At 34.5% G+C, this 27,639-nt stretch overlaps 1 protein-coding gene across 1 annotated transcript in view; it reads right to left on the reverse strand.

Annotated features, from left to right (window-relative positions):
• The window catches only part of fam20cb (FAM20C golgi associated secretory pathway kinase b), a 57,387-nt gene that overhangs the window by 12,635 nt on the left and 17,113 nt on the right, over positions 1-27,639 (reverse strand). The window contains exon 4 of the mRNA XM_051124848.1: positions 1,065-1,157. Within this exon, the coding sequence (XP_050980805.1) occupies positions 1,065-1,157 (93 nt within the window). The remainder of the gene's footprint in view (positions 1-1,064; positions 1,158-27,639) is intronic.

Consider the following 27,639-nt stretch of genomic DNA (forward strand, 5'->3'; position numbering starts at 1 on the left):
TAAAAGCTGTATTTATTTATTGTAAAAAATCTTAAACTCCAACCCTGAACAATAGTGTATATTAATAAGACTAAATATAAATATTTTTAACATTTATTTATTGTACCCAAAGCAAATATTATTATATTATATTATTATGTTGTTATGTTATTATTATGTTTACAATAAAGTTCCATTAGTTAATGTTAGTATGAGCCAACATAAATGAACAATAAGCAATACATTTATTACACTATTTATTCATCTTTTTTAATTTTAAGTTTTTATTGTTAGCCAATGTTCACATTAACTAAGGTTAATAAATGCTGTAGAAGTATTGTTCATTCATAGAGTAACCATATATTATATTATATTATATTATGCTTTTTTCTCAAGTAATTTGGGATTTTTGTCCATTGGTCCTCGTCTTTGACAGGGCCTGGGACAATATTTCCGGCTGTCCACCCCCGTCCGATCACACTGATGAGGAGAAAACGAGCCGAGAATGGAAATAAACTATAACGGCAATAAATCCCAGAGTCTCAGATCACAATCGGGGGAAAATCTGACTCATATAGCAAACAACCAATAAACTCGGCTGAAATGAGCTGACAAGGACAGATGTACATGGGTTATTGTGGCTGACACAAATTAAAGCCTCTCAATCACTGACATTCATCAGAAGGGTAATCACCTATAAGCAGACATTGTTAGATGGAGCTCGATCGGTGATCAGATACTGATGGATGTGTTTGAGTTCATTTAGAGTGAGTCATTATGTTCTCTGTGGATTTGCTGTTTATGAGCATTAAACTACAGGTTTCTGACTGCTTACTGCCCTGAGATACACTCACATACTGTACTTTCACATGTACATATAAACACAAGTTCAAACATGCAGAGCATTACACATTCACACGCACACAAAACATTCTTGTGCAAATAAATGCAGCCCCGCAGTTTCATACACACATTTTTATAAGCAGCATGTGGTGGATGTATACATACACATATATATTCAGGGGAAGACAAACATCTCACACACACTCTATTCATGCCAGAGGCTGACATTTATGGCCCGTTACCTGTCTAGATGATATGCTGCGATCTCAGCATTGTGCCTCTCGAAATCGGAGAAGTAGAAGAAGTCCGGGGGTGTCTCCTGCTCCCGTGTCTGCCTGCAAGGCAAAGGTTAATCTGCTGTAAGTCCCTTTCATCAACAAAGCCATAATCGCAGACTGAGCCCTTGAAACTAAAGCCACCCTGTCAAGAAAACTTTAGGAGACGCCCCGCCATTATTTCTGGAATGATGCCTGGAAGAAAATGTCTTAACGTATTTTATTAAAAACCTTATTTTATTACTTACTTAATTAAAAATAACAGAAGGAAACAAGAAAAAAAAAATACATAAAAACACAGAAAGCAATACGAACCTGGTGAAAAATAAAAGAAAACAGCAGAAACAATCACAGATATTCTAATGGTTTACAAATACTACAAATACTATTACAAACATTACAAACTATCAACTTTAAACCATTTAAAATGGTTTCCTGTAGTGTGTTTTGAAACATATTTCATTAGGATTTAGTCATTTTTAACAAGCCACCAATAGAAGGTGACCAGTTACCAGTAGAGACCAATACTATTACAGTTTACATTAAAACCAGTAGAGTACAACGGGGCACACCCTTAAAAAAATGTGCTTTTCACTGTACCCAAAGTGTATGATTGCAGAAAAATACACATTTGTATTGAACATTTATGGAGCAACAGATTTTGTGTGAAAATAAACCATACAAATTTGTTTTAAAATCTTTTTACCCCACATACGGGGTAAAAGGCTCAACAGCGTGGGGTAAAAGGCACACAGTATAGATACAGATACTTTAGCTAAAATAATATTTTTTAAATAATGTCTAAGTTAATACTTGTTCAAAACAATCACTTTAGCAAAGTTTGTACTATTTTCTGCTTATTTCGGTAAATAAAAAAACTAATTTTTCTTCAGTAAATATACTGTCATTAAAATATGTTAATATAAAACATATATTTTAAAATACAGAAACAAATATGTAAAGATTCTGAAAGCACTGAAGGAGATCCCATAGTAATTGAATATAGATATACAGTAGTAACAGAAAATGAAATTTTATTATACAATGTGATTAATTCATGTTTTTAAATATGATGGTTTCATTCTAAACATGGTGATTATTTCTAAGATGGACACCCAACATAATATATGATATTTACCATCTGAATTTAACAATGTCATGTCAACAAATGGAAAAGTCAGCCGTCTATTAATTATTATGTTAATTATTGTGCCTTTTAGCCCCAATAACGGGCACTTTTTACCCCAAAATACCATACTTTTACCTATTCTTTTGTTATTTAAAAAATGCTGCTTTAATTATCTTAAACAAAACTGAAAATCAAGAAGACCTTTGTCTCAAAATATATTTATAAAATATTAGATCAAGCAAGCACAGAATTGACTTTGCGCTGCTGCCCGCGATCGCATCAAAGATCAGGCAAATTTGCACGTGTATCTTGAAAAGCGGATGTTTTGGACCTGCACGTTTTTCTGCCATCTAGTGGTTTAGAGGAAAATCATATCAAAGGCGTCTTTTATCCCAGTTGTATCCTACACTTCCAATTATAACCAGTAAAACCACTACAAATCATGTGATGCGATGGTTTTTATTGTTTTTTGCTAACGACTTTCCTATTAAAGACCATGAAATTGCTTGAAAAACACAGTTTTCCTTCCTGTATTGCTGTATTTCCCATGGAAAGAGGTTGTTTGGACAGAACATATCAAATAGCTTGTCCTTAAAAAAAAAAAAAATCAATTGGCCATGAACTATGATCTGCTAGCTGCTATTGTTAGTCAGTCACAGCTGGTTTACGGCAGAGGGACATTCTTATCCTACAGCATTTCACTGGGAAAACATTTCGTAGTACACTAGCATACATATGGCTTTAAAGCTGACTGGCATGGATTTAAAGCCACAAAATGTTTATGAGGTCTTTAAGAACATCCAAAATGATGATATTGTACATGAGCAGTTAATAACAGACCAAACAATACGAAAACAATATCGTTTAATCAATACTTGTAGGTCAATGGAGGACATATCATATTCCAGGCAAACATTTCTCCACAGACAAGAGAGCCAGAGAAACTATTTTTAACCAACAGCCCGACTTCATATGGTCCCGCTGAAATGCTTTCAGCAGACTCCATTTCAAACATACTTGAGATTTCTCTCTCCTCTCTTCCCTTCCTTTCTCTCTCTCTGAATGCTGTCCGAATGTCAGAACAATTAAATCCAGCTGGGATCTCTCCTTTGTCGACAGTCTTAATCATTTAAGAAGACGGTTCAAAACAAGAACTTTTCTGGAAAGCGAATCGTGTCACATCCCAGCATCTTTGTGGCAAAGCAACCAGTCTGAACCGAAGACAAGGTAGCTAGCGTGAAGAAGAGTGCCAGATCTGTAATGGAAACAGATCCTTATCTTGGCAAAATCAGGCATTCAGTATCGTCCTCAGCTGGCGGCAGCCGTTCAAGGCGCAGCTGTGAGGCTGACACGCTCACCGATCGTTAAATAACACAGCATGGGACCTGCCAAACGAGAGTCTCCAACTTCACATTCTTCTGCAGTCCGCTCCTCAGAGCCCCGGATAATATCGCTTCACTCGCCAACTGTGAACCTCTTTTCAGGCATGAAGAGAATTAAAATGGATTTGTGTTTTTGCCGGAAGAAACAGGCCTACTTCTGCAGCGAACCCAGAAGCGTCCTTGTGATGAACTCATTGGACCCTTGCCCCTAGACGCTCAGATGTTTAATTGGCAGAGAAGCGTGGACGGGTGTTTTTTAAGCTACAGGCACTTTTGGCCCTCTGGACTTTAAGAAAATAAACTCCCCAAAAACACATATTACTCACTAGTTTATTTCATTTGTCCACTAACAATAACAGACAGTGTATGTACAACTAAACATTTTAAATGTTTATTTAAAGAATTCAAACAGACATATTTTCACAAAATTACAGCCCGACTGGAGATTGCACAATAAAAATGTCCTGTTCACAAGAGATATTTCTTCACACATTACAATGACTCATATTTCATCTCAAGCTCTTCACTGAATCTATTGTCTCCTTGGTAAACAAGTACACCAATATGACAAAGAACTTTAATAGGTGCAAAATCGTTGGTTGCAATAAAAATGATGTCAATCAACGGGGCTATGGTTGTAATTTGTACAACATTTCATAATATTTTCAATCAACAAATATGGTTTATATTAAAGTTTTCATTATTTAAAAAGGTAGTCATATTTTCAAGGTCATATTTTAAGATTAAACACACACTACCATATGATCTTTTTTGAAAGAAAATTAATACTTTTTAGCAAAAATGCATTAAACTAATCAGAAGTAATGGTAAAGACATTTAGAATTTTACAGAAGATTTCTACTGCAAATAAAATGCTGTTCCTTTGAACATTGAACATTTTCCACTGGGTGCCAAATCAGCATATTAGAATGATTTCTGAAGAATCAGACTGGAGTAGCTACTGTAAATGCAGCCCTGGTGAGCATTAAAAAACATTCAAAAATCTTTCCGACACCAAACATTTGAACAGCTGTGCATATCTATATATTTATACTGCAAAAATAAAACAAATATAGCTGCAAGCAGCGATTACCGGGCATATAGGAAAAATACACTATATATTATTTAGCAAGAAAGTACCCACCTAAATCACTAACTTAAAAAGCATTTTTGGCAAATCAAGGTAATTTGCCATAGAAATATGTTTTTTAACATTTATGCCTTACAGCGCCAGCTGTGGTTCAATCCCCTAAAAACTTTGCATGCTTGTTTAGAATCACCTGTCGCATGTGCTCAGCAGGTTTCGTGAACTTTTGAGTTTTCCTTTAAGCTGCATAGGATTTGGGGTAAATTTCTAATTTTTCCCCTTTTCTAAATGTTCCCGTTATAGCTTCCCAAAGGGTAAATGTCAACATTTTTTTTTTTTATAATTATTGGCCTAGGGAGTCCAGAGAATTGTACTTCAGTGTTTTTTTCCAGATTGAGCGAAAAACCTAGGACAATTTGATTGACAGCAGTGGTTCTAGAAGCAAAGTTGTCTAGAATGAGGAATTCTATCATATGATACACGCTTAAAAAATGCCATATCGCCCCCCAGTGGCCGATTTCTTTCAAATTTCTCCCAGACCTTTGGGGCTGTGAGTCGAACAGGTCCACCCAGTTTCATTCCGATCGGCCTCCGTTAACACTGTCTAACAGGTAAACTTCGTCGGACAATGGCGGCCATATTATTTAAGATGCGCAAATGTCCTTATAGACACTTGTGGCACTTCGGACCAAGGCCGTGCACAACGATTTTACTGTTGACAGGACAAATAGTCACGCAGTTATAGCCATTTTTATGGTTTTTCCCTCTTATAGCGCCACAAAGTTGCAAAGCTCCACGATTTTCTTCCTGTGACCTCAGATTGAGCTCTTACATAAGTGTTTGGCTGAGATATCTCATTTCGTTCAGGAGTTATAGGCATTTTACTAAAAGTGACCCCACCAACATTTTGGTGACGGTAAGTCGAAAATTCAACCTTTTTTTTGATACTTATTGATATTTACTCTAAAGATAATCTTTCTGAACTGGTTTGGTTCAGATAGGGAGTAAAACCTAGGACTAGTTTGCAAGCTTTTTAAAAAAAAAAGCGAAATACCCGAAAATTTTGCAGGCTTCCGATCGAATCTAAGGCATGCAAGCCAAGAATTCAAATGACATAAGACTCTTGAGCCTCTGACTGACGGTTTAGGAGTTATGAGCGATTCTGTATGTTTGTTCACTGTAGCGCCCCGTCAAGTCGATTGGGGCGAGCCTTGGTCACATTGTAGGCGGTCTGAGTACTACAGTTTCATCCCTCCAAGTTTTAAGTCTCTATGACTTACGGTTTGGTCCGCACGATCAGTTTTACGTGGAGATTGATGATCGGTGACCATTCTAACAATTACAATAGGGTTTCAGAGCTATGCGCTTGAAGACCTAAAAACAAAACTAAAATCTGCTAGTTTTAATAGAAAAATTATGATCGGGCATAAAAGTGTCTGAAGGAAACAGCTGTGCATTTGTACCACAATTTAACATTGCTTTAGCTCACAATTTCAGTACTCTGGATATTGCATCAGCCTGTTATCACAGCTATTATGACAGCTCACTGTCTAATGTACTGCAATGTAGTATTGTGTCTCTAAGCACTTATTGAACACCACTGTGCCCAAGCACTTGACCCAGACAAGGCCTCCGCTGCAGTGACAGCACTTAGCATCTACACACATCTGCCTCTATTCTATAGTTTGCTTTTCATCAAAGAGGATTCCATCAAGGTAAATTCAGTGCTTAACATCAACTCCATAACACAAATGGTCCCACCAGGAAAAAAAAAACACACAGGCTTTTTAAAAGGCTTTGAGACAGCAGCTGATGGCAAAACCCTCAGAGGAGTGTTCTGTGGGTGGAGAACTCTAAACCCCCTCCTCTAACGCTGGCACTCCAGACAACCTTGTTAAGCTGGAGCTTGAGAGCTCTCATTTATTCCCGTAAAACCCCAGAGAGACACGAGGAAAACAACACTCAACTGGCTGTTGGACCAGAAAATTATAACAAAGGAAACCAGACACAGGCCAGCCTGTCAAAGGGTCAAAACAATCCCTCCGAAGAATTCTGTAAAGCTTAGTTTCCTACATTCGACACAAACGACACCTCGGAGAGGGACGAAAAAATTCCCTCTGTATTAGTAAGACGAGTTTACGAGGCACTAAATATAAAAACGAAGAAAACAAATGTGTGTGGGAGATTGAAAGCTCAAGGTGATTTTTTTTTCCATTCTATTTTCTTCAAACGGGCGTTCAGTGGATGTGGTTCACCATAAAAGATGCCATGTGAACGGTCGCCACTCTTAACGTACACTTAAATGAGCCTCAAGATGGGCCTCTGGGATGTGTGCAGACATCTTAAAACCAACTCTGCTGAGAGCAGGATGTCTCTAGTGATCAAAATACGCTGAGAGGGCGCTCTCCATGACCCTGTACTTCAAGGTAAACACACTGTTTACTCCTACAAGACCGACAGATGGACTGGTGCATGCAAACAAGCTCGCAAAGACACTTGTATATGCTAGTGCTTGAATGATATATAAATGACAACACTAAAATAAAAAAATAAAAAAAATATTTATTAGGGATGCACTAAAATTTAAAATTTATGTGGTTTTTTTTATATGTTATGGCCAATAATCATAAATGACTGATAATAAAATTCAATAATAGCGTAAATATAAACATAAAACAGCCACATTTAAAACTATTATTATTATTATACACTAAACTAATTAACAGTTTGTTAAATTAATTTTAGGCTGTTTGCTGCTGTCTAGCAATGTAGGATCTTTGATATAGAACATTTAATATAGAATTTATAGTCAAAAGTTTCTAATGGATCTCATTCTATCATCATTTTGACTCTCAACTGTCCGTTTTACAAAAACGACATTTGATTACAGAAATGTGGACTATGCATTGCAGAGGCAATCCAACCAAAACAAAAAATACTCTCTTGTTGTTTACTCACCCTCATGACAACCATGATGTATATGACTTTTTTCTTCTGTGGAATACATATTAAGATTTTTAGAATAATAATCCATCTCTGTGAGTCCATATAATGCAAGTGAACGGGACCCTCAAAGTTGACGCTTTAAAAACCATGCAAAGCCAACACTACAGTCACCCATACAAACCCAGGAAATTAATCAATGTCTTCTGAAACAAAACAACAGGTAAAACTTACTGTTTAGCTTTAGAACAAACTCATTCATCCACTTGGGACCACAACACCTGTCATAGGGGTCAACTTTTTGAAAGATTTATTCATCTTTTCATCAGCTTTTTTTATAGATGTATTTATTTGAAAATCTGGAATCTGAGGGTGCAAAAAATCTAAACATTGAGAAAAGTTGTCCAAATGAAGTTCTTATCAATGCATATTACTAAATTAGGTTTTGATATTTTTACGGTTGGACATTTACAAAATATCTTCATGGAACATGATCTTTACTTGACATCCCAATGATTTTGGCATAAAATTTTGACACATATAATGTATTGTTGGGTATTGCTATAACTCTACCCATGCGACTTCCGGGTGGTTTTGTGGTGCAGGGTCACATTTGTTTTGTGTGGTTTTTGAAGTGTCAACTTTTTCCATCCAATTGCATTACATGTATTCTGTGTTATCTAAAAAAATGAAAGTCAAATACATCTAGGACGGTGTTAAGGTGTGAAAGTATGAAGTAACAAACCAGATACTGGGCACTTCTCTTAATAGGCCCAAATTAGGCATAAAATAGCCAAATGTCAGCCAACAAATAGCTGTGGTTGAGATATTTCCATCTCTCACTACTGCTACATGTAAAACCTGGCCCTGCAAACAATAAAACAGCAGCAGATGACAAAATTGCTGATGGACAAAGTGCAGAAGGTACAGACATCCACAGAAAACCTGATCTATTAAGAAAACACACAGGAGCAAACAAATGAATCAAACAGGATATGGTATCTAGGACACTACATTCTGCCAAATCCCTTTGTTGGCTTTATACTGGACAAACACCAAAAAAGCTTACACAAAAGCTGCGAAAGCAAATTCATCTCACAGGCCTGATGGCTGCAGCACTTGTAAAAGCTTATCCCAGCATTCTTCGGAGGTGTGCTGGCCACACTGTGATGACAAAAGGAGACAAAGCAATGCTCAAGCAGACACTTAAAACATGCTTCTGGAGCCTTAAAGAGACATTTCATCCAAAAATAAAAATGATTAGTCATTATTTACATCTTTACAACCCTGCTGAGTGTCCAAGCTGCTCTTTTCCGTACAATGAAAGTAAATGGTCACCATTCACCTTTACTGTATGGAAAGGAACAGCTTGGACATTCTTCAAAATATCATCTTTTGGGTTTCACAAAAGCAAGAAGTCATACAGGTTTGGAACAACATGAGGGTGAGTAAATGATGACAGAATTATCATTTCTGGGTGAACTTTTACTTAAAAGAAAAGCTGCTGGAGCAAGTGCTAAATTCGGTCACTTCAAAAGCAGTTTTTCACAAGAGCCACTCTGTGACTTTTGACTGTGAATGATTATCAAACGGAGCATTGTTTAAACTGCAGAAGCCTGCAGAAATGACCTTTGGAGCGAATGTCATGGCGCTGGGAGCAAATATTAGAGGACGAGGCACTGGAACGAGAATAAAGCTGCATTTTGTGGCTTGTTTGTGATAACAGGTAACAGGTAATGTCAAGCGGCGGCTCACGTTACAAACTTCAGCAGTTGCTATTTCTCACAGCACAGCATAACATTTGAGTTTAAATAGGCAGAAATGCTGGTATATATTTAGCTAGGCAAAAAAATATTGACTTTCTACTCCCTTCCACTCTTTTCTAATTGTTCTGCACCAGTGACATGAAACAAAAAGGGCCAAGTTTGTTTCTAGAAACTTGTCAAAGCAAACGCTGGTGTAATTTTTCTTTGTTTGAAAATGTAAGTGGTTAATGCTTTTCCATCTCTGAAGGGCGACCTCTCCTGAGTTAGGACTAAAGCCAACCCATTCCTCCTCCCTAGGCTAGAAGTGCTGCTGGCAGGTCAGCGGGGATGTCTGGTATTTAGTGTTGCGTCTGACAGCGGCAGTAGAGTTGTTGATGGGCAGTGAGAGTGAGAGAGGAGACTGATGTCGGCCTTGAGCCTGCTTTATGTGAGGGGATATTCAGACCTGCTGTAAAAATTCCACAGAGAAACACTTTTTCTCTGTCTCTGGATGCTGCTTTTGCATCTCTGTTTTATTTTAAGGCCGTGACAAGCTTGTTCAGGTACAGCCCTATATTTGCTTACGCACACGGCAGGCATGTATTTTTGGAATATAGACTTATATTCCAAATATAAGTCTGCAATATAGACTGTAAGTGCTTGAGCAGGGCCAGTTCACCCAAAAATATATCTTTTTTAATCATTCACTCACTCCCATGTCATTTCCAACACTTGTCTTCTTTCATAAAGCATGTGTTTTGGCATGAATGGGATTGCAAAAATAATGAGTGAGGTTTCAGGGAGTGTTTGTGAAACCAATCTGATCATTATTTTGCAATCTATTCATCAGTGCCAGCAAGACCGGGCAAATTTCAGAAAAACTAAAGAACTGACTCTCCACCGTATGTGAATTTGAATTGAATTGGCCACAGCCTTCAGAAGGTTGAATGAGAATTCGAACTGGAATGAAGAAAGAGGAATTTAGAACTATAAATCAAAGAAATTCAACACAAATGATGCACTGTGGGAAATGAAGTGTTCTTTCATTCGGGTCCGCAAAAAATTCTTTCTGACCACAAGGCTTTTTAAAGTTGGCATGAGATGAAAATTCACCCTATAAATTTTCTAAATACGTGTAAATCTTACCGTGAATAATTTATCTATGTATATGTTTGATCTTGTAATTTGACCTTGTAATTTTTTAACAAAATGTCATAACTGGATCTTCTAGTGAAAACGTGCAAGCTGATGTACTTCCGCTTCCATTTTTAAGTGCAATGCTCACATCAAAATCCAGTCAACAATCACTCCATAAAACCACGTCCCTGCTTTAAATGTTGCTACACTCAGATGCACGTCACAATATGGAGGGACATATCTGATGCAGATTGAATTCAAACCTTTGGCAGACTTTGTTTTTGTAAAATGTATTCATTATGTTGATATTAGTTCTGAATGGTACACAACTCTGCTCTCTGTCCTTCACTATATGGACAAACAGACAGTCTCGCCCCCAAATTTCCTCCAGTGTTTGAGCCAGAAGTCTATGTGTTGGTATGGCCTAAACAAATAGAGCAATGTTTAAATAGTGACAGAGTCACAGTGTTTAAACTCCTCATGACGTCAACCTACAAATACATACTGTTATCAAGTATAAATGAACCCTATAAAGCTTATGGTGTAATATTTAATATGCTAAATTGTAAGGTCTCTAAATTACCAACATTATCAAAACCTTACTATAAACCTGTTATACACAATCTACTACATGCCTTCTGTGTTCTAACTAGGACTGTCATAGGCCTATTAAAATTCCACTTTTATAAGGTCAACCTCCTGGTTGTGATACACAGGTATTTTTGCAGTGAAATCTTTGATGATTTGTATTAAGTAATAATAGCTTTTTGTATGGTTAGATACAGTTGAGGTCAAAAGTTTACAGAATCTGCAAAATGCAATTTTTTTTTTACAAAAATAAGAGAGATCATACAAAATGCAAGTTATTATTTTTTTTGTACTGACCTGAATAAGATATTTCACATAAAAGATATTTACAGATAGCCCACAGGAGAAAATACTAGTTGAATTTATAAAAACGTCATCCACAGCTGTGTTTTTTCTTGTTTAGTGATAGTTGTTCACAAATTCCTTGTTTATCCTGAGCAGTTAAACTGCCTGCTGTTCTTCAGAAAAATCCCTTAGGTCCCACAAATTCTTTGGTTTTTCTGCATTGTTGTGTATTTGAACCCTTTCCAACAATGACTTAATGATTTTGAGATCCATCTTTTGCACACTGAGGACAACTGAGGGACTCATATGCAACTATCACAGAAGGTTCAAATGCTCACTGATGCTCCAGAAGGAAAAACGATGCATTAAGAGCCAGGGGTGAAAACTTTTGAACAGAGTGAAGATGTGTACATTTTTAGTGCTGCCCTTCAGAAGCTACAGAAGACACTTACATTTTTCCCAGAAAACAAAATTAAATTTAAAGTTAAATTTACCCTGATCTTCAAATTCCAAAAGTTTTTTTTATTAAAAGCACAATGCTTTTAATGCATTGTGTTTCCCTCTGAAGCATCAGTGAGCGTTTGAACCTTCTGTAATAGTTGCATATGAGTCCCTCAGTTGTCCTCAGTGTGAAAAGATGGATCTCAAAAACATACAGTCATTGTTGGAAAGGGTTCAAATGCACAAAAATGCAAAAAAAACAAAGCATTTGTGGGACCTCAAGGACTTTTCTGAGGAACAGAGGGCAGTTTAACTGTTTAGGACAAACGAGGGACTCATGAACAACTGTCACTAAGAAAAAAAAAAAACACAGCTGTGGATCACTCAGGTAAAACAGTGTTAAGAATCCAGTGTATGTTTTTATAAGTGGATAATAAACTTCTCTTGTGGACTGTAAACTTCATGCATTTTGTATGATCCCTCTTATTTTGGTAAAATAATTAACTTTTTGCAGATTCTGCAAGGTGTATGTAAACTTTTGACCTCAACTCTATATATCAAAACAAACAATTACTGAGAATTTAAGAATTTCATCAAAATTTTTGACCATGTAAATATCAGCAACAGCATGAAATTGCATATCTTTGTTCAATGTAGGCCTCTGAATAAGATGTTTTTCCTCCTCCAAACAACAAAAAAAATATATATATATATATATATGATGCCATTTCAAAAGCTAAATGACAGTTATTTCATGTCAAGTTTTATAGGGTTAATCTAAGATAGCAAAAATTTAAAAGAAAAACAACATCCAAAAATGTACATTGAAAAAAATTACACATCTCCTTTAATATCAAGTGTAATATTTGTATTTCGCCTCTTTCTCTTTTTTCACACTTTCACAGCTGTGCTCAAGGGTATGAGACGGAGCTCTGTAAGCCAGCTGTTTTCTTTAAGTCCAGCACAAATGTGAAAAATGGCTTGACATGAATACGAGACTACAACTCGCAAGAAAAAAAAAACACAATACCCTTCAGGAACAGGCTGCTTTTTGTAGAGAGCAAAAAATTTGCTATGAGAAACTTGGCTAGGCTGAAAATAATGAAAGATCTTTTGCACATGTATTGTGTTTCTGAGATAAGCATTGAGTGCTCTCACAATCACTGAACATGAGACTTCTGAGATGACAATGGACTAACAGATCTTGACTGCAAAGAAAACTCAGGCGCTCACAGGAAACGCACGCACACACATAAACGGAGGGAGTCAGAGAGGGAGAGCTGGGGGTAGATGAAGAGAGTGAGAGAGAAAAAGAGAAGAATAAAAGACAGCGCACACTAAGCTGACAGACAGGCAGGCCTAAATAAGCGAGACCACAGCATCAGCCTCTCATGCGCATCATCCCTGTAATGGCATCGTGTAAATATTCCAGCCAGATCAACAGGCCATAAAGAGGAATCCATCATCTGCACATAATCTCTGACAGATTTACTGGCCCAGGCTGACAGGCTTCCCTGTATGATAGCACGTCTGGGATAACACCCCCCACGTGCACACACACATACAAATAACCAACCGCACATCTTCTCTCTGACAAGCGGAGGTGATGGCTGTGCTATCAGGTTCAAGTGTGCAGTGTGTGGAGGGTACGCTCTCATCTTTGTTGTGGTTTGATCTGGGCTTTCAGATGTTGAGATGTTGCCATTACACACATCTGGGGTGTGAAGATGTGGAGTCACTCGTGGTCACACATCTCTAAGTGAAGAAATGGGAACAGCCTGCGTTACAACCAGTGGTGTGCTCAAACCTCAGCAGGGACATGGGCGTCCCCTCAGCTGAAATCGGCTTTCTTTTGCAGGGGGGATGGAGGGCACTTTAACATTAGCGATTAAAAGGGCAGCAGCTCAAACCCCCTGTGCTAAAAATATACATTTAGTGATTAACGCATTGTGATATATGTTTTAGATATATATGTTCAGATAGAACCTCATAATTCCAAGGTGGCAAATTATTATTATTATTAGTAGTAGTAGTAGTAGTAGAAGTAGTAGTATTAGTTTTATTATTCACCATAAATGAGAACTAAATTCACATTCAAGTGATTTTATGGTTCATATTAAGTTACTTATTAATTATAATTAACAAAGAAAACTTAAAAGCATGTAAAATAAAATAGACAAGACATTATTGTTATTATTATTATTATTATTATTATTCACCATAAATGAGAACTAAATCCACATTCAAATAAAACTTTATGGTTCACAGTAAATTATTTATTCACCATAATGAACAAAGAAAACTTAATAAAATAATAAAATAAAATAAACATTGTCAGAACATCATTGTTATTATTATTATTATTATTATTATCAATAATATTAATATTCACCATAAATGAGAACTAAATCCACAAATCCACATTAAAATAAAATACAACAATTTTATGGTTCATATTAAGTTACTTATTCACTATAATTAACAAAAAAACTTAAAAGCATGTAAAATAAAATAAAATAAAAACGTTGTCATGACATCATTGTTATTGTTATTATTATTATTATTATCAATAATAATAATATTCACTATAAATGAGAACTAAATCAACATTAAAATAAAATAAAACAATTTAGTGGTTCATATCAAGTTACTTATTCACTATAATTAACAAAGAAACCTTAAAAGCATATAAAAATAAAATAAAATAAAATAAAAACATTGTCAGGACATTATTATTATTATTATAAACAATATTATTCACTATAAATGAGAACTAAATCCACATTAAAATAAAATAAAGCAAAAAAGAGACTCAAATAACATAAAAAGAGAGCCTAGATACAAGTTAAAAATAAAACAATATCGTAAGGACATTCGTGATTATTACTATTATTAATCTTGTTATTAATAAAACTTGAAAAGTAGCAGGGTATTGTTAGAATCATGGTATTACTACTGTTAAGTACTTTTTTATTTCATTTTTTTTTTTTTTTTTAATGAGAACTAAATCCACATTAAAATAAAATAAAGCAATTTTATGGTTCATATTAAGCTACTTATTCACTATAATTAACAAAGAAAACTTAAAATAAAAAATAAAATAAAATAAAATAAAATAAAATAAAAAAAAAACGTTCTCAGGACATTATTATTATTGTTATTATATATTATTATATAAAATGAAAAGTAAAATTAAGAGAGCCTAGATACAAGGACATTTATTATTATTAATACTTCACAATAGCCAAGAATTAAATGCATGTCACAATATAAAATAAAAAAAATGCACAGCAGTAGTGTATTATTATAATTCATGATAATACATTACTACTGTTCATTTAGTTTTTTTTTCTTAGTTTATATATATATATATATATATATTATTTATTTTATCACAAGGCTCTACTGGCAGTACTGTGGCAATAAACTGACCTTAACTGGATCACAAACCTCTGAAACCACTAAATGTTTTACTGGTGGTCTCAGATACTCTAATTTTCCTCTTATTTAATTTTCTCAAATTTAAGATGTCCAAGTTAATTAAAGTCTTTGATTCCAAAAATGGGCTTAAAAATACGATTTCCTATTTCATACACGGTCTAGTATCATCCTTGAGAGGCAGCGTACTGCAATTCCATGATCCACGCAGGCCTAACAGCCAGAGACAAATGGCTCCTATCTCTGCCCTGCAGGTTTGTTCATTTCCTCTCTCACTGACGGGAACGCCTCTCTCACTGGTTGGCCCAACCTCACTGAATCAAAACCCTCACTCTTTTATTCATTTATTTTGGTCATTTAAACATAAACGTATATCATTTAAGAGCAGGTCTATGAGCCGTTTGGCCATGAATGCTGCCCTCAGGTGCCTTTGATGTGAGGGGCTGAATTCTGGTAGCGTACACTGTGAAATAGAGCCATGTATCCATGATCAAGGCTGTGACCCTGTCAGTCTCTATTACCAAGCTTTATCACTTTCTGCTTGGACGTAAAAACCTCAGGGTGGGTTAATGATGAAATGGTGAGATGGGGCACATGATTTGTAATGACCTAAAATCAAACGTGACAGTGACCGTTAAGCAAGAATAACGGTCATAAAACCAGGTGACAACAAGAGAATCAAATCTATGAATCACTGCTAACACATCTGTCAGCATGACCAATGAAGTTTAATGTCAGGTGCTACTTATTTTAAGACTATTTATGAAATTTAAATAAAACTACAGTGATGCAATACTGTTTTTTTGTTTATTTAAGTGCCATTTTGCCCCATGCCCCTGTTAATTTCTGACTCAAGTTTCAAGTTTGTGAAATACTGGCGTTTTAAGCTCCTCCATGTAATTGGAATTGACTGCTCCATCTCCAGATGCAAGAAAAGGCCGCTGCCATTATCATTTATAATTACAACTGACCCATGGGAACGTTATTTTTCATTGATTTCCGGTGCTCAGCTATGCTTTTCTAGGCAAACATGTCCTTTTCATTTGTTATATAAATAGAACAAAGCCCTGACGGGGTCAATGTTAAATGCTTCCCCCCGAGATTTAGTTTTCCACTGAAAAGTATAATGAGGTTATTGTGATTCCCATCAAACAGATCTGAATAAAAACATTTTTTTTTTTCTTCTTAACATTTTCAAGGCACTTTAATGGTTGACTTTATTATCTGGTACAACCTTGTACAAATCCATGCGCTTAGTATAGTAGTGGCATCCATTACAGACATTACATTGCAGCTCGATCCCTAAACAGTAACCAAAATGAAAATATTATCAATAAAATAAAGTAAAACATCAAATAAAATCCATAATGTAAAAAATAAAATGTAATGACTCAAATCATTACAAAACACAAATGATCTTTGAATCAAATAAAATAAAACTTCGGCGCTGACAGCCTTGTGGACAGTGCGCCGACATACGGTGCAGTTGCACCTTGTGTGTCCCGAGTTCAAGTCCCGCCTCATGGACCTTTCCCGTTCCCACCCCGCCTCTCTCCCACTCACTTCCTGTCTCATCTCCACTGTCCCCGCCAAAAAATAAAATAAAATAAAACATAAAATAAAATCCATTAAAAAAACAATAAGTAATGACACAAAATGAAACCGAAAGCAACAAAACAAAACAAAACCCACAACAAAACACAAATGATAACTGAATAAAATAAAATAAAATGCAAAACCTAACAAAACAAAACATAATGACACAAAACAAAGCCAAAAAACTAAACACAAATGATATTTGAATAAAATAAAATGCAAAACATAACAAAAAAAATGACACAAAATGAAACCGAACACAACAAAACAAAATGTAATGACACACAACAAAACTAAATTAAACAAAACAAATGATCTTTGAATAAAATAAAATTTATAAAATAAAATGCAAAGCAGAACAAAACAAAATTTTATAATAAAATTAAAAAAACAAAAACACAAAACAAAACACAAATGATCTTTGATTAAAATAAAACAAAAAATAAAATAAAATGCAAAACATAACAAAACAAAACGCAATGACACAAAACGAAACCGAACACACCAAAACAAAACAAAACTTAATGACACAAACAAAACAAAACCAACAAATCAAAACAAAAATGATCTTTGAATAAAATAAAATAAAATGCAAAACAAAATGACACAACAAAACACAAATGATCTTTGAATCAAATAAAATAAAACATAAAATAAATGACAACACAAACCCAAAAAAAACACAAAACAAAACACAAATAATTGAATAAAAGAAAATAAAGTAAAATGCAAAACCTAACAAAACGAAACATGACACAAAACAAAGCCAAAAAAATAAACACAAATGATCTTTGAATAAAATAAAATGCAAAACGTAATGAAACTAAACTAAATGACACAAAACAAAACCAAACAAAACAAAACATATATGACACAAAACAAAACACAAATGATCTTTGAATAAAATAAAATGAAATATATAATAAAATGCAAAACATAACAAAACAAAACCTAATGAGACGAAACCAAACCGAGCACAATGCAACGAAATGAAACATACTGACACAAAACAATAACATAATTCAAAGATAAAATAAAATAAAAATGGTCATAAAACCAGGTGACAACAAGAGAATCAAATTTCTGAATCACACTGCTAATATATCTGTTAAAGTTTATACATCAAACATCTGCTGTCAGCTGTTATTTATTTTTAAGACTTTTTATGAAATTTAAATAAATTGCCAAAACAAAACAAAACAAAATGTAATGACACAAAACTAAATGAAATGAAACAAAACAAAAGCAAATTATCTTCAAATAAAATGAAATAAAATAAAATAAGTACATCATCTTTTATGGCTGTGACATTGTATTCGCTATTTTAAAGAAAAAAGGGCAAGTATATAATCTTCTTGTTTCAATAGGAAATGCAACACAGGACAGAAAACAGAAAGCAATTACATGCTGTATCTAAAATTTTATATTTCTAAAACACAAATGTGAGGATCAGACAATGTACACAAAAGCCCATTAATCACTGTTGCCTCTAAAGGAATCTTGTGTGTTATCATTCACAAAGCTCTGAAAGGAAAGCCATGTCTTTAGATGTATGACTTACAGTGTTGAAGAGAAAACAAGCAAATTGCTTTGCCTATACAGCAATTACCACTAATTAGTCAGGCTGAGTCCTCCATTTTGGATTTGGCTCTCAGTGCACGTATCACACCTTTAATTGTCTCTCCTCAGACTAAAGCCTGCAGCCGACAGCACAAAGGCAGCTCTTTAACCGCAGGAAAACAATGCTAATGCTAACCCGGGGAACAGGGACGGACAACTCTTCACTTTACAAGGGGACTTTGCTTTATTGTTGCAAACAAGCTACCACATCAGCCTTTGACTTAGAGTAGGAGGGAACTCTGGGAAAAGCCTTTTACTGAGGCGAATATCGGTCTGCAGCATTAGGTGTTATTGTCTGACAGGAAACAACACAGAGTATACAGTAACACAGTAAGAAGTGAAACAGCGGGATCTCGGGAGAAGGCTTTACATAATTTATATCCCATATTCCCCCTCCTCTCTTAAGGGGCATTACCAGGAATTTCTAGCATTCCAGTAGGCTAATGGTCATAAGCCGTTGTGTGTCTGTGTGTGTGTGTGTGTGTACTTGTTTGTGCTACATTGTGGGGACCAAATGTCCCCACAAGGATAGTAAAACCTGAAATTTTTGACATTGTGGGAACCGGCCTGCAGTCCCCACAATGTTAAAAAATGATTAAAAATAGTAAATGATGTTTATCTTATTAAAGTGTAACTATGCAAACATGTTTCTGTGAGGGCTAGGTTTAGGGTTAGGGTTGGGTGAGGGGATAGACAATATCGTTTGGTCAGTATAAAATCTATAGAAGTCTATGGAAAGTCCCCACAATTCACAACAACAAACATGTGTGTGTATGTGTGTGTATGTGTGCATTTAAAGGTCAATTATTTACAGTCAACTAAAAATTTTACTATAACTAGGCCCACACAAATCTGTTCCTGTAAAAATCTGCAGACAGATTGATTTAAAAAAAGAAAAAAAAATGTATACATCCTCATCACTGTGTTTATTAATTAAATATCGTGGCTATTTTTAGAAGGTTAAGCACTTCATTAGTTCCACCTCATTCTCTTGTTTCAATAGGAAATACAACAGAGGACAGTCAAGAAGCGTATAGAAGCATGTCAGATAAAAAAGCTTATAAAACATATGTAAAATAAAAAAAAGAACTTAGAAATAGTTCAAATAAAATAAAATAAAATAAAGAAAAATAAACTATAATAAAGTGAGCCTAGATACAAGTTAAAGTAAAATAAAACATCTGTTAGGACATTTATGTATTTATTTATTTAATTAACTAATTTATTATTATTACTATTATTATTCTTCACTATAAACGAGAACTAAATCAATGTTAAAATAACATTTATTGAAATAAAATAAAGAAATAAAAAATAAAATAAAGTGAGCTTTTTGTAATGACATTTCTTCTTATTCAATATACATGAGAACTAAATTAATGTTAAAATAACATTTATTGAAATAAATAAAATATGAAAATAAAATAATAAAAATAAAAAATACAATGAAGTGAGACTAGATACAAGTTAAAGTAAAATAAAAAAACTTTTTAAAGGACATTTATTATTATTATTATTATTCACTATAAATGAAAACTAATTCAATGTTAAAATTACATTTATTGAAAAAAAAAAAAAAGTGAGCCTAGATACAAGTTAAAGTAAAATAAAAGAATTTGTAAGGACATTTACTATTATTACTATTATTATTATACTAAATCAATGTTATTATTATACTAAATCAATGTTAAAAAAACATTTATTAAAATAAATAACATAAAATAATAAAATAAAAATACAATAAAGTGAGCCTAGATACATAGGACATTTAAGATGATGATGATGATGATTATTATTATTATTATTATTATTATTCACTATAAATGAGAACTAAATTAATGTTAAAATAACAAATTAAATTAAATTTACAATAAAGTGAGACTAGATACAAGTTAAAGTAAAATAAAATACTTGTAAGGACATTTATTATTGTTATTATTAATATAGTTACTATTATTATTATTATTATTATTATTCACCATAAATGAGAACTAAATCAATGTTAAAATAACATTTATTGAAATAAATAAATAAAAAAATAAAATAAAATAAAACAAAATAAAATAAAATAAAATAAATAAAGTGAGCCTAGATACAAGTTAAAGTAAAATAAAAGAATTTGTAAGGACATTTACTATTATTACTATTATTAATATTATACTAAATCAATGTTAAAATAACTAAAATAAATCTAATAAAATTAATGTAAATTAAATTAAATTAAAAATACAATATAGTGAGACTAGATACAAGTAAATGTAAAATAAAACACTTGTATGGACATTTATTATTATTATTACTACTACTACTATCTACTATAACCCAGAACTAAATGTGTTTAAATAAACATTCAAATAAAATAAAGTAAAATGGACAAAACACAAAAAAGGACATTTATTAATAATAATTACATGCTGTATTTAATCTGTCAGTTAAAATTAAAAAAAGCTTTATAAAACACAAATGTAAGGATCAGATAATGAATACAACAATACAAAGACCATTAATAACTTTCACATTCTCTTGCCATAATTGTTAGCATTCTCCTGGTATACTTCACAAAGCTCTAAAAGGATATATATCCATAATTAAATCTATTTTTTAAATAATTTGGCCATTTCATGATGTTTTTACCATGTTTACCATTGTGTAAAATTTTTAATAACCTACGCAGACCAATATCTTTTTTTCTTTTACCATGTCTCCAGTATATCAAGTCTTAGATTATTATTAAAATATGCAAGCTGACAAAATCTACAATGCTTAGCTGATATAATGTCAATAATTATATTCCTTATCTACAGTACATTCAAAAAGCAGTTTGGTGCTCTTGGATCAATGTGTGTATAAGTGCATGGGAAAATGGCTTTGAAAAGCGCATGTCTGCGTTGTTGAAGGTAGGGATTATCTCTAGACGGCATCCAGAGAGCTTTTCAGTGCTTTACGCTGAATATCGTATCCCACCCCACTCTACCTTCCCTTTAATAGGATAACCCCAACGTCTAATAAAAAGCACATAATTTGTGCCATTCCAGCGCTCGCCTCAGCCATGCAGCAAACGCAAGCCCCGCGGAGGGCAGATACACAGACGGGCAGGTTAATGATGACACAGTCAGAATGTCAGGGTGCCGAGGGCACTCCATTCCTTCATATTACAGAGCTGCTGGAAACAGCTTAATGGACAGGATCCGAGGCCAGAACGCAGCGTGAGGGCAGAAAGACAGCGAGATAGACACGGACGAGTGGGACGCGGGAGAGAAAGAGAAGAAAAAACCTCTCCGGAGGGGATGGTCATTCTGAAGGCAGTGATATCCCTCTGGGTGGGAAGAGAGACAACGGGTGTGGAGAATAGAGGGATGCTGTTAAGAGCCAGGTTTGCATGAAAATACATACAGCAGACCTCTCGCTGGGATGTGCGGCTCAACAACAAAAATGTGTAGATTTTTTAGCAACATATTTTAATAGGATCTAAGACAAACTTATTCATACTGTACTATTAGTGGAATCTTGACATTATGACTAATCATAAAGGGCTACTTGACTTTTTTTATTTATTTTATTATTTTACTTTATTACAGGAATGAAGGTTTATAACACTTGTGGCAAATTCTCATAAAAGACTGATTTTAATAATAAAATCAATCATTTATAACAATTGTTTTTCAAAGTAAATCTTTTACACGAAAAGTAAACAACCAAAAACCAAAAAAAAAAAACTCTGAACTTTGATCTTGGAAGTCTTTTTCCACTGTATTTTCAAAATACAAGTTTTTAGCATCAATAATATCAATGACAAGAAATCAAGTGACAAATATTCTTTTTGAATTATTTATATCCTAATCACTTATTTTGCTTTGCTTTGTTAGGATCTTAAACTACTGCTTAAGCCAGATGAACGAAGAATAGAAGAATGAACGAATGAATAAATTAATGAATAATCATTAATCTTTCATAATATTTTCAAAATAATTAGAGAAGTTAGGTTACAGAAAGCTGTTTATTCTTGACTGCTTGAAGTAAATTTCATGACTGTAAAGTTAAAGGAGAACTCCACTTCCAGAACAACAATTTACAAATAATGTACTCACCCCCTTGTCATCCACGATGTTCATGTCTTTCTTTCTTCAGTTGTAAAGAAATTATGTTTTTTGAGGAAAACATTTCAGCATTTTTCTCCATATAATGGACTGATATGGTGCCCCGATTTTGAACTTCCAAAATGCAGTTTATATGCAGCTTTAAACGATCCCAAATGCGGTTGTAAATGATCCCAGCGGAGGAAGAAGGGTCTTATTTAGCAAAACGATCGATTATTTTCATAAAAATAATACAATTTCTATACTTTTTAATGCCAAACACTCGTCTTGTCTTACTCTGCCTAGACTGTTTTTGTTCCTGTTCATGACAGAAAAACTCCCATCTCATGTTCTCCCTCAACTTCAAAATCGCCCTATATCGCTTGATCTTTTTTGCATGTTCACTTTGCAAAGACTGGGTCGGAACTTCTGCAGTGATGTAGGATGATTTTGAAATGATTTTTGAAATTGAGGGAGAAAATACGGTCAGAGGTTTACGACATATCCTAACTGTCTTGAGGGAGGAAAGCGCAAGACAAAACGAGCGTTTGAGATTAAAAAAGTATTTAAATTGTATTTTTTTAATATAAATAACCGATCATTTTGCTAGATAAGACTCTTCTTCCTCGGCTGGGATCGTTTACAACTGCATCTGGGATCATTTGAAGCCACATTTAAACTGCATTTTGGAAGTCCAAAATCGGGCACCATATCAGTCCATTATATGGAGAAAAATGCTGAAATGTTTCCTCAAAAAACATAATTTCTTTACGACTAAAGAAAGAAAGACATGAACATCGTGGATGACAAGGGGGTGAGTAAATTATTTGTAAATTGTTGTTCTGGAAGTGGACTTCTCCTTTAATGTACCTACTGTACTACAACTGGGAAAAAATATCAATTTCTCGATTTTAATCAATTCTCAATTTTTCCAAAACAATATTTTTTCCTAAATCCTAAGAATCAATTAGTCTAGCCTGTTTTCAGGTAATGAACAAAACATTGTAGCACACCTTCCATTCAATAATCGTAATAAGCTTTGTGCTTTGTTACTTTTGATATGAAACAAAGTCTCAGATTTCAAATTCTGTCCATTTTATTAGAGTAAGCTAAACATTTTCAAACTTGCAGTGTACACTACAGTCTCCGTGCTCACAGCGTCCCAAACACAAATTATTTTTATATTTATTTATTTATATGTAGATTTTCAATATCTGGCTATCTGGGATTTTGGTATGGAGTTAAAGGGGAGGATCATAATTTTTTTAGTAGTATTATATCACATTGTGAGTGTATATAACCACCGTTGTTTTCTTGTGGCATCTGATAAAGCGTTTGGACATGGAAGTGGTGACGCGTGACGTCAGACTTAACAAGCGAATAATGCCTATAATGCACTTCTGTGACAGTGCCCCTGTAGTCAAAATAATGGATAAAACTATGTTTTTACTAGCGGACAACTACAGTGGATACTGTAACATCGTTAAAATCCATGGAATAAGAGACAATCCATGGAATAAGAGAAAAAAATGTTGAGCCTTTTGATGCCAGTATCGGAATGCAAATAATTTCTATAAAATACCGTTGTCAAATTTTAAGTTAAACTCAGCCGTTTAAATGGACAGACTATGCATGAAAACTGCTATGACAACTCTACTTAAGCATACATTTGATTTAAATAACAGGTCTACATAATATTCACATATGCTGTTCATAGAGGACACATTATATTAGCCCTACAATTACAGTATGATATAATATTTAAACCTAGAGCCTAGAGCCGAGGGGAAACGAGAGAATGACAAGTTGGTTTTTCTTCTCAGAATTGTGAGATTCAGAATTTTTAAATATAAACTATAAAATGTACCTTTTTTATTCTTTTATTTCATGGCTCCATAGACTTCTACTTGAAAACCGTAATTTTCTGCAACTAGATAAACTCCACAAAAAAACGCCATTACTGTTTGCAAACACTGAATTGGTCTATTGGTATATTTTCCATGCTAATGATAGAAATCTATCCATTGACGTGATTGATGAGCTGAAAAATGAGCTGTTTCAAATGCATTTGGGAAACTCCAGTTTTAAGGAGAAAATACTCAGCAATGGTGTTGATTAAGGGACTGGCATATGGTTTGTCTAAAAGCATATTAAAACACCACACAGACAAATAAACAACATAAAAAACTTGATTTTCACTAAGGGGGACTTTAAAGTTCATAAACATTTCATCTGGAAAATGTCATATTCTGCAAACACAATGCTATTCTAACTAAGACTTCTAAGACTATTAACAAAAACATCATCTATTATAATAATTAAGTAAGTGTGTTTGTGAGTCACGCAGTGCTTTACATACAAAGCATTTCATGAAGGCAGCTCTGAGGACAGCAAGACTGTCGTCCAGATGTAGATACAGAAATACTGCAGCAATAAAACAAAAGGGAATCAGCAGAATGTTTAAACGCTTTTTCCTTCTGAAACACCCTGTCAACGGGCTTCGGTTCAAGCACTTGACATTTATCGACATTTCAAGAGTTTAGCTCAGGTCAGGACAATGTCGACCTTAGTTTCAGCTGTGCAGAGATAATTCAGAAGAGCGACTGTGAGTAAAAGGCACTTCCTCTTTTGCTGGGATGCTGGTCCCTATTTTCCTTGTAAACAGCTTGGCTACTCTGCCCAGAGGGATTTACTGAGGCCACGCTGAGAATGGAAGAAACATCTGCCTGCTGAAGGTGTTCTGTTGTTTCCTGTCCTTGGTGCTCCGGCAGCAGCGGTAAAACTGTCACTGCGGTGAAAGACTCATACAAGGGGCCTTGGCTGCAGTGTTTATGACAAGGAAACTCAGTTCTTTGCTCTCAATATAACATAATCATACTATTACATGTCATATTTAGTTATGCTCCAAAACCTAGCGAGCTGCCTACAGAGGCAGCATTTTAAGGCATCATAGCTGTGCTCCCAACAGGATCCAACATGGTAAACAAAGGAAAAGTAATGTAGATTTAAGAATACTCTTATGTTGTCAAAATTACTGTGTTAATGCAAGCAATTAATTTTACCAGTTTAAAAACATTTAACGCAGGGGCGGAGCTAGGGTTGGCCACCCCACTCATAACTGCTGCTTCTGTCTCTTTTTTCTTGACAAGAATTGTGTTTATTTAAACGCAGTATGTCTGTTCGACCACATCCAACAGGAGATTTTTCAGACGTGCACTCCACTTCGCCTCAGCTGCTGGCGCTAGTCAAATGAGCGCGGAAAACAGTACAGGTAATAAGGAAGCTTCAGTAGGTCTGAATTTAAAGAAGTGCCGTAAATACTTTTTGTACACAAAGAAAAATAAGATTTTATTCAACAGTTTGTCTCATCTGCGTCACCGTAGTACCATTTTGTAGAGTATCTGCAAACTGCGTATGCCGTTCTGTGTCAGCTGCACCACATTTTCTATGTATATTTACGCTTTGATTTGAACGAAAACAGCGTATCTGGTGTGCACAGTTTGCGTCCAGCGGATACTCTCGAAAATGGTGCTACGCTGATGCGAAGGAGACAAATTGTTGAATAAAATCGTTATTTTTTTTCTTTGTGTACAAAAAAGTATTTTCTCCACTTTATAAAATACAGATTGAACCATTGATGGCAGATGGACTATTTTGACGATGTCTTTCATACTTTTCTGTTTCCTGACAGTGGTATTTACCTGGCAGTCAATGGGACAGTCACAAGCCTCCCGGTTTTCATCCAAAATATCTTAAATTGTTTTCCGAAGACGAACAAAGCTATTACAGGTTTGGAATGACAAATTTTCATTTTGGGGAGGAGTAACCCTTTTATGTTAGTTGGGATTAATCACGATCAATTGTGATTCATTTCAGGAAAAAAATGTGATTAATTAGTTGTTGTTTTTTTAATCAATTGACAGCACTATTAAATACTAAGAAATGCATATTTTTATTTAGCAGAGATGCATCAAACTGATCAAAAGTGAAAATAAATTCATTATAATGCTCCAGAAAGATTTCTATTTCTGTAATGCTTTTGAACTTTCTATTCATCAAAGAATCCTGAAAAAAGTTTCACGGTTTCCATAAAAATATTAAGCAGCACAACTGTTTTTAACATTGATAAGAATAATAGACATTTCTTAAGCACCAAATCAGCATATTAGTGTCAGGAATAATGACAGCTGATATTTTAGCTGTGCCATCACTGGAATAAATTACATTTGAAATGATATTAAAATAGAAAACAGTTATTTTAAATTGTAATAATATACCACAATATTTCAGGGTTTGCTGTGATCAGATAATACAGTCTTGGGTAACATAAAAGACATCTTTAAAAACATAAAAAAATATCACCAACGAAATTTTCATGTACGAAATCTATATTTGATTGCATGGATTTCATGCATATTTCAGAATGGGTTCAAGTTGGTTGTGCGAATCTGCGGCATTGACCAACAGAAATTTGTTTGGTTTGAAAGTGTCTTCTGTGTGAGCTGTGCTTCATATATCGCAATAGACTAATTTTTTTGCCTGCAAAATTTTACAGAAAATTCACTAACGTGACAGCTTACCTTAAGTAAAGCAGTCTAAGTTAGTCACTTATGAGGTTCCATTTCAGCTGCCTCCTGTATGTAGACAGCAAGGCAGCTCACTATGATTTGACACTGATCTACAGTCTCCACCCCTGCTGCCTCCTGCTGTCTCCTTTTTCTGCTACAGTGTGCATTTCCCATAGGCAGGCAGTCAACACCCACTCCTCAGACCCACCCCACCTCCTTATTCCCCAGACCCTGAGGGGAAGCAATCAGAAGGCAGACAATAGCCAGCAGCACGCTGCACCTGCATCAGAGAGCCTCCTCTGTCCTGCCAGAGGGGGAAAAACCCCTCAAGATCAGTTTCTTGACGCCCGACTTAATTACTGTTTGACCTGTTGCGCACTGAAATTCTTGATGACAACAACATATTGTACAGGAAGTGCTTCAAAAGCAAAGCCAATCAGCTTTGTTTTTGATTAAGAATTCTGTCTCCTCATTTGCCACTGTTTTAACAGGACTGAAGTAAATTGA

The sequence above is a fragment of the Labeo rohita genome, chromosome 12 (genome assembly GCF_022985175.1).
Source record: "Labeo rohita strain BAU-BD-2019 chromosome 12, IGBB_LRoh.1.0, whole genome shotgun sequence".
Lineage (NCBI taxonomy): Eukaryota > Metazoa > Chordata > Actinopteri > Cypriniformes > Cyprinidae > Labeo > Labeo rohita.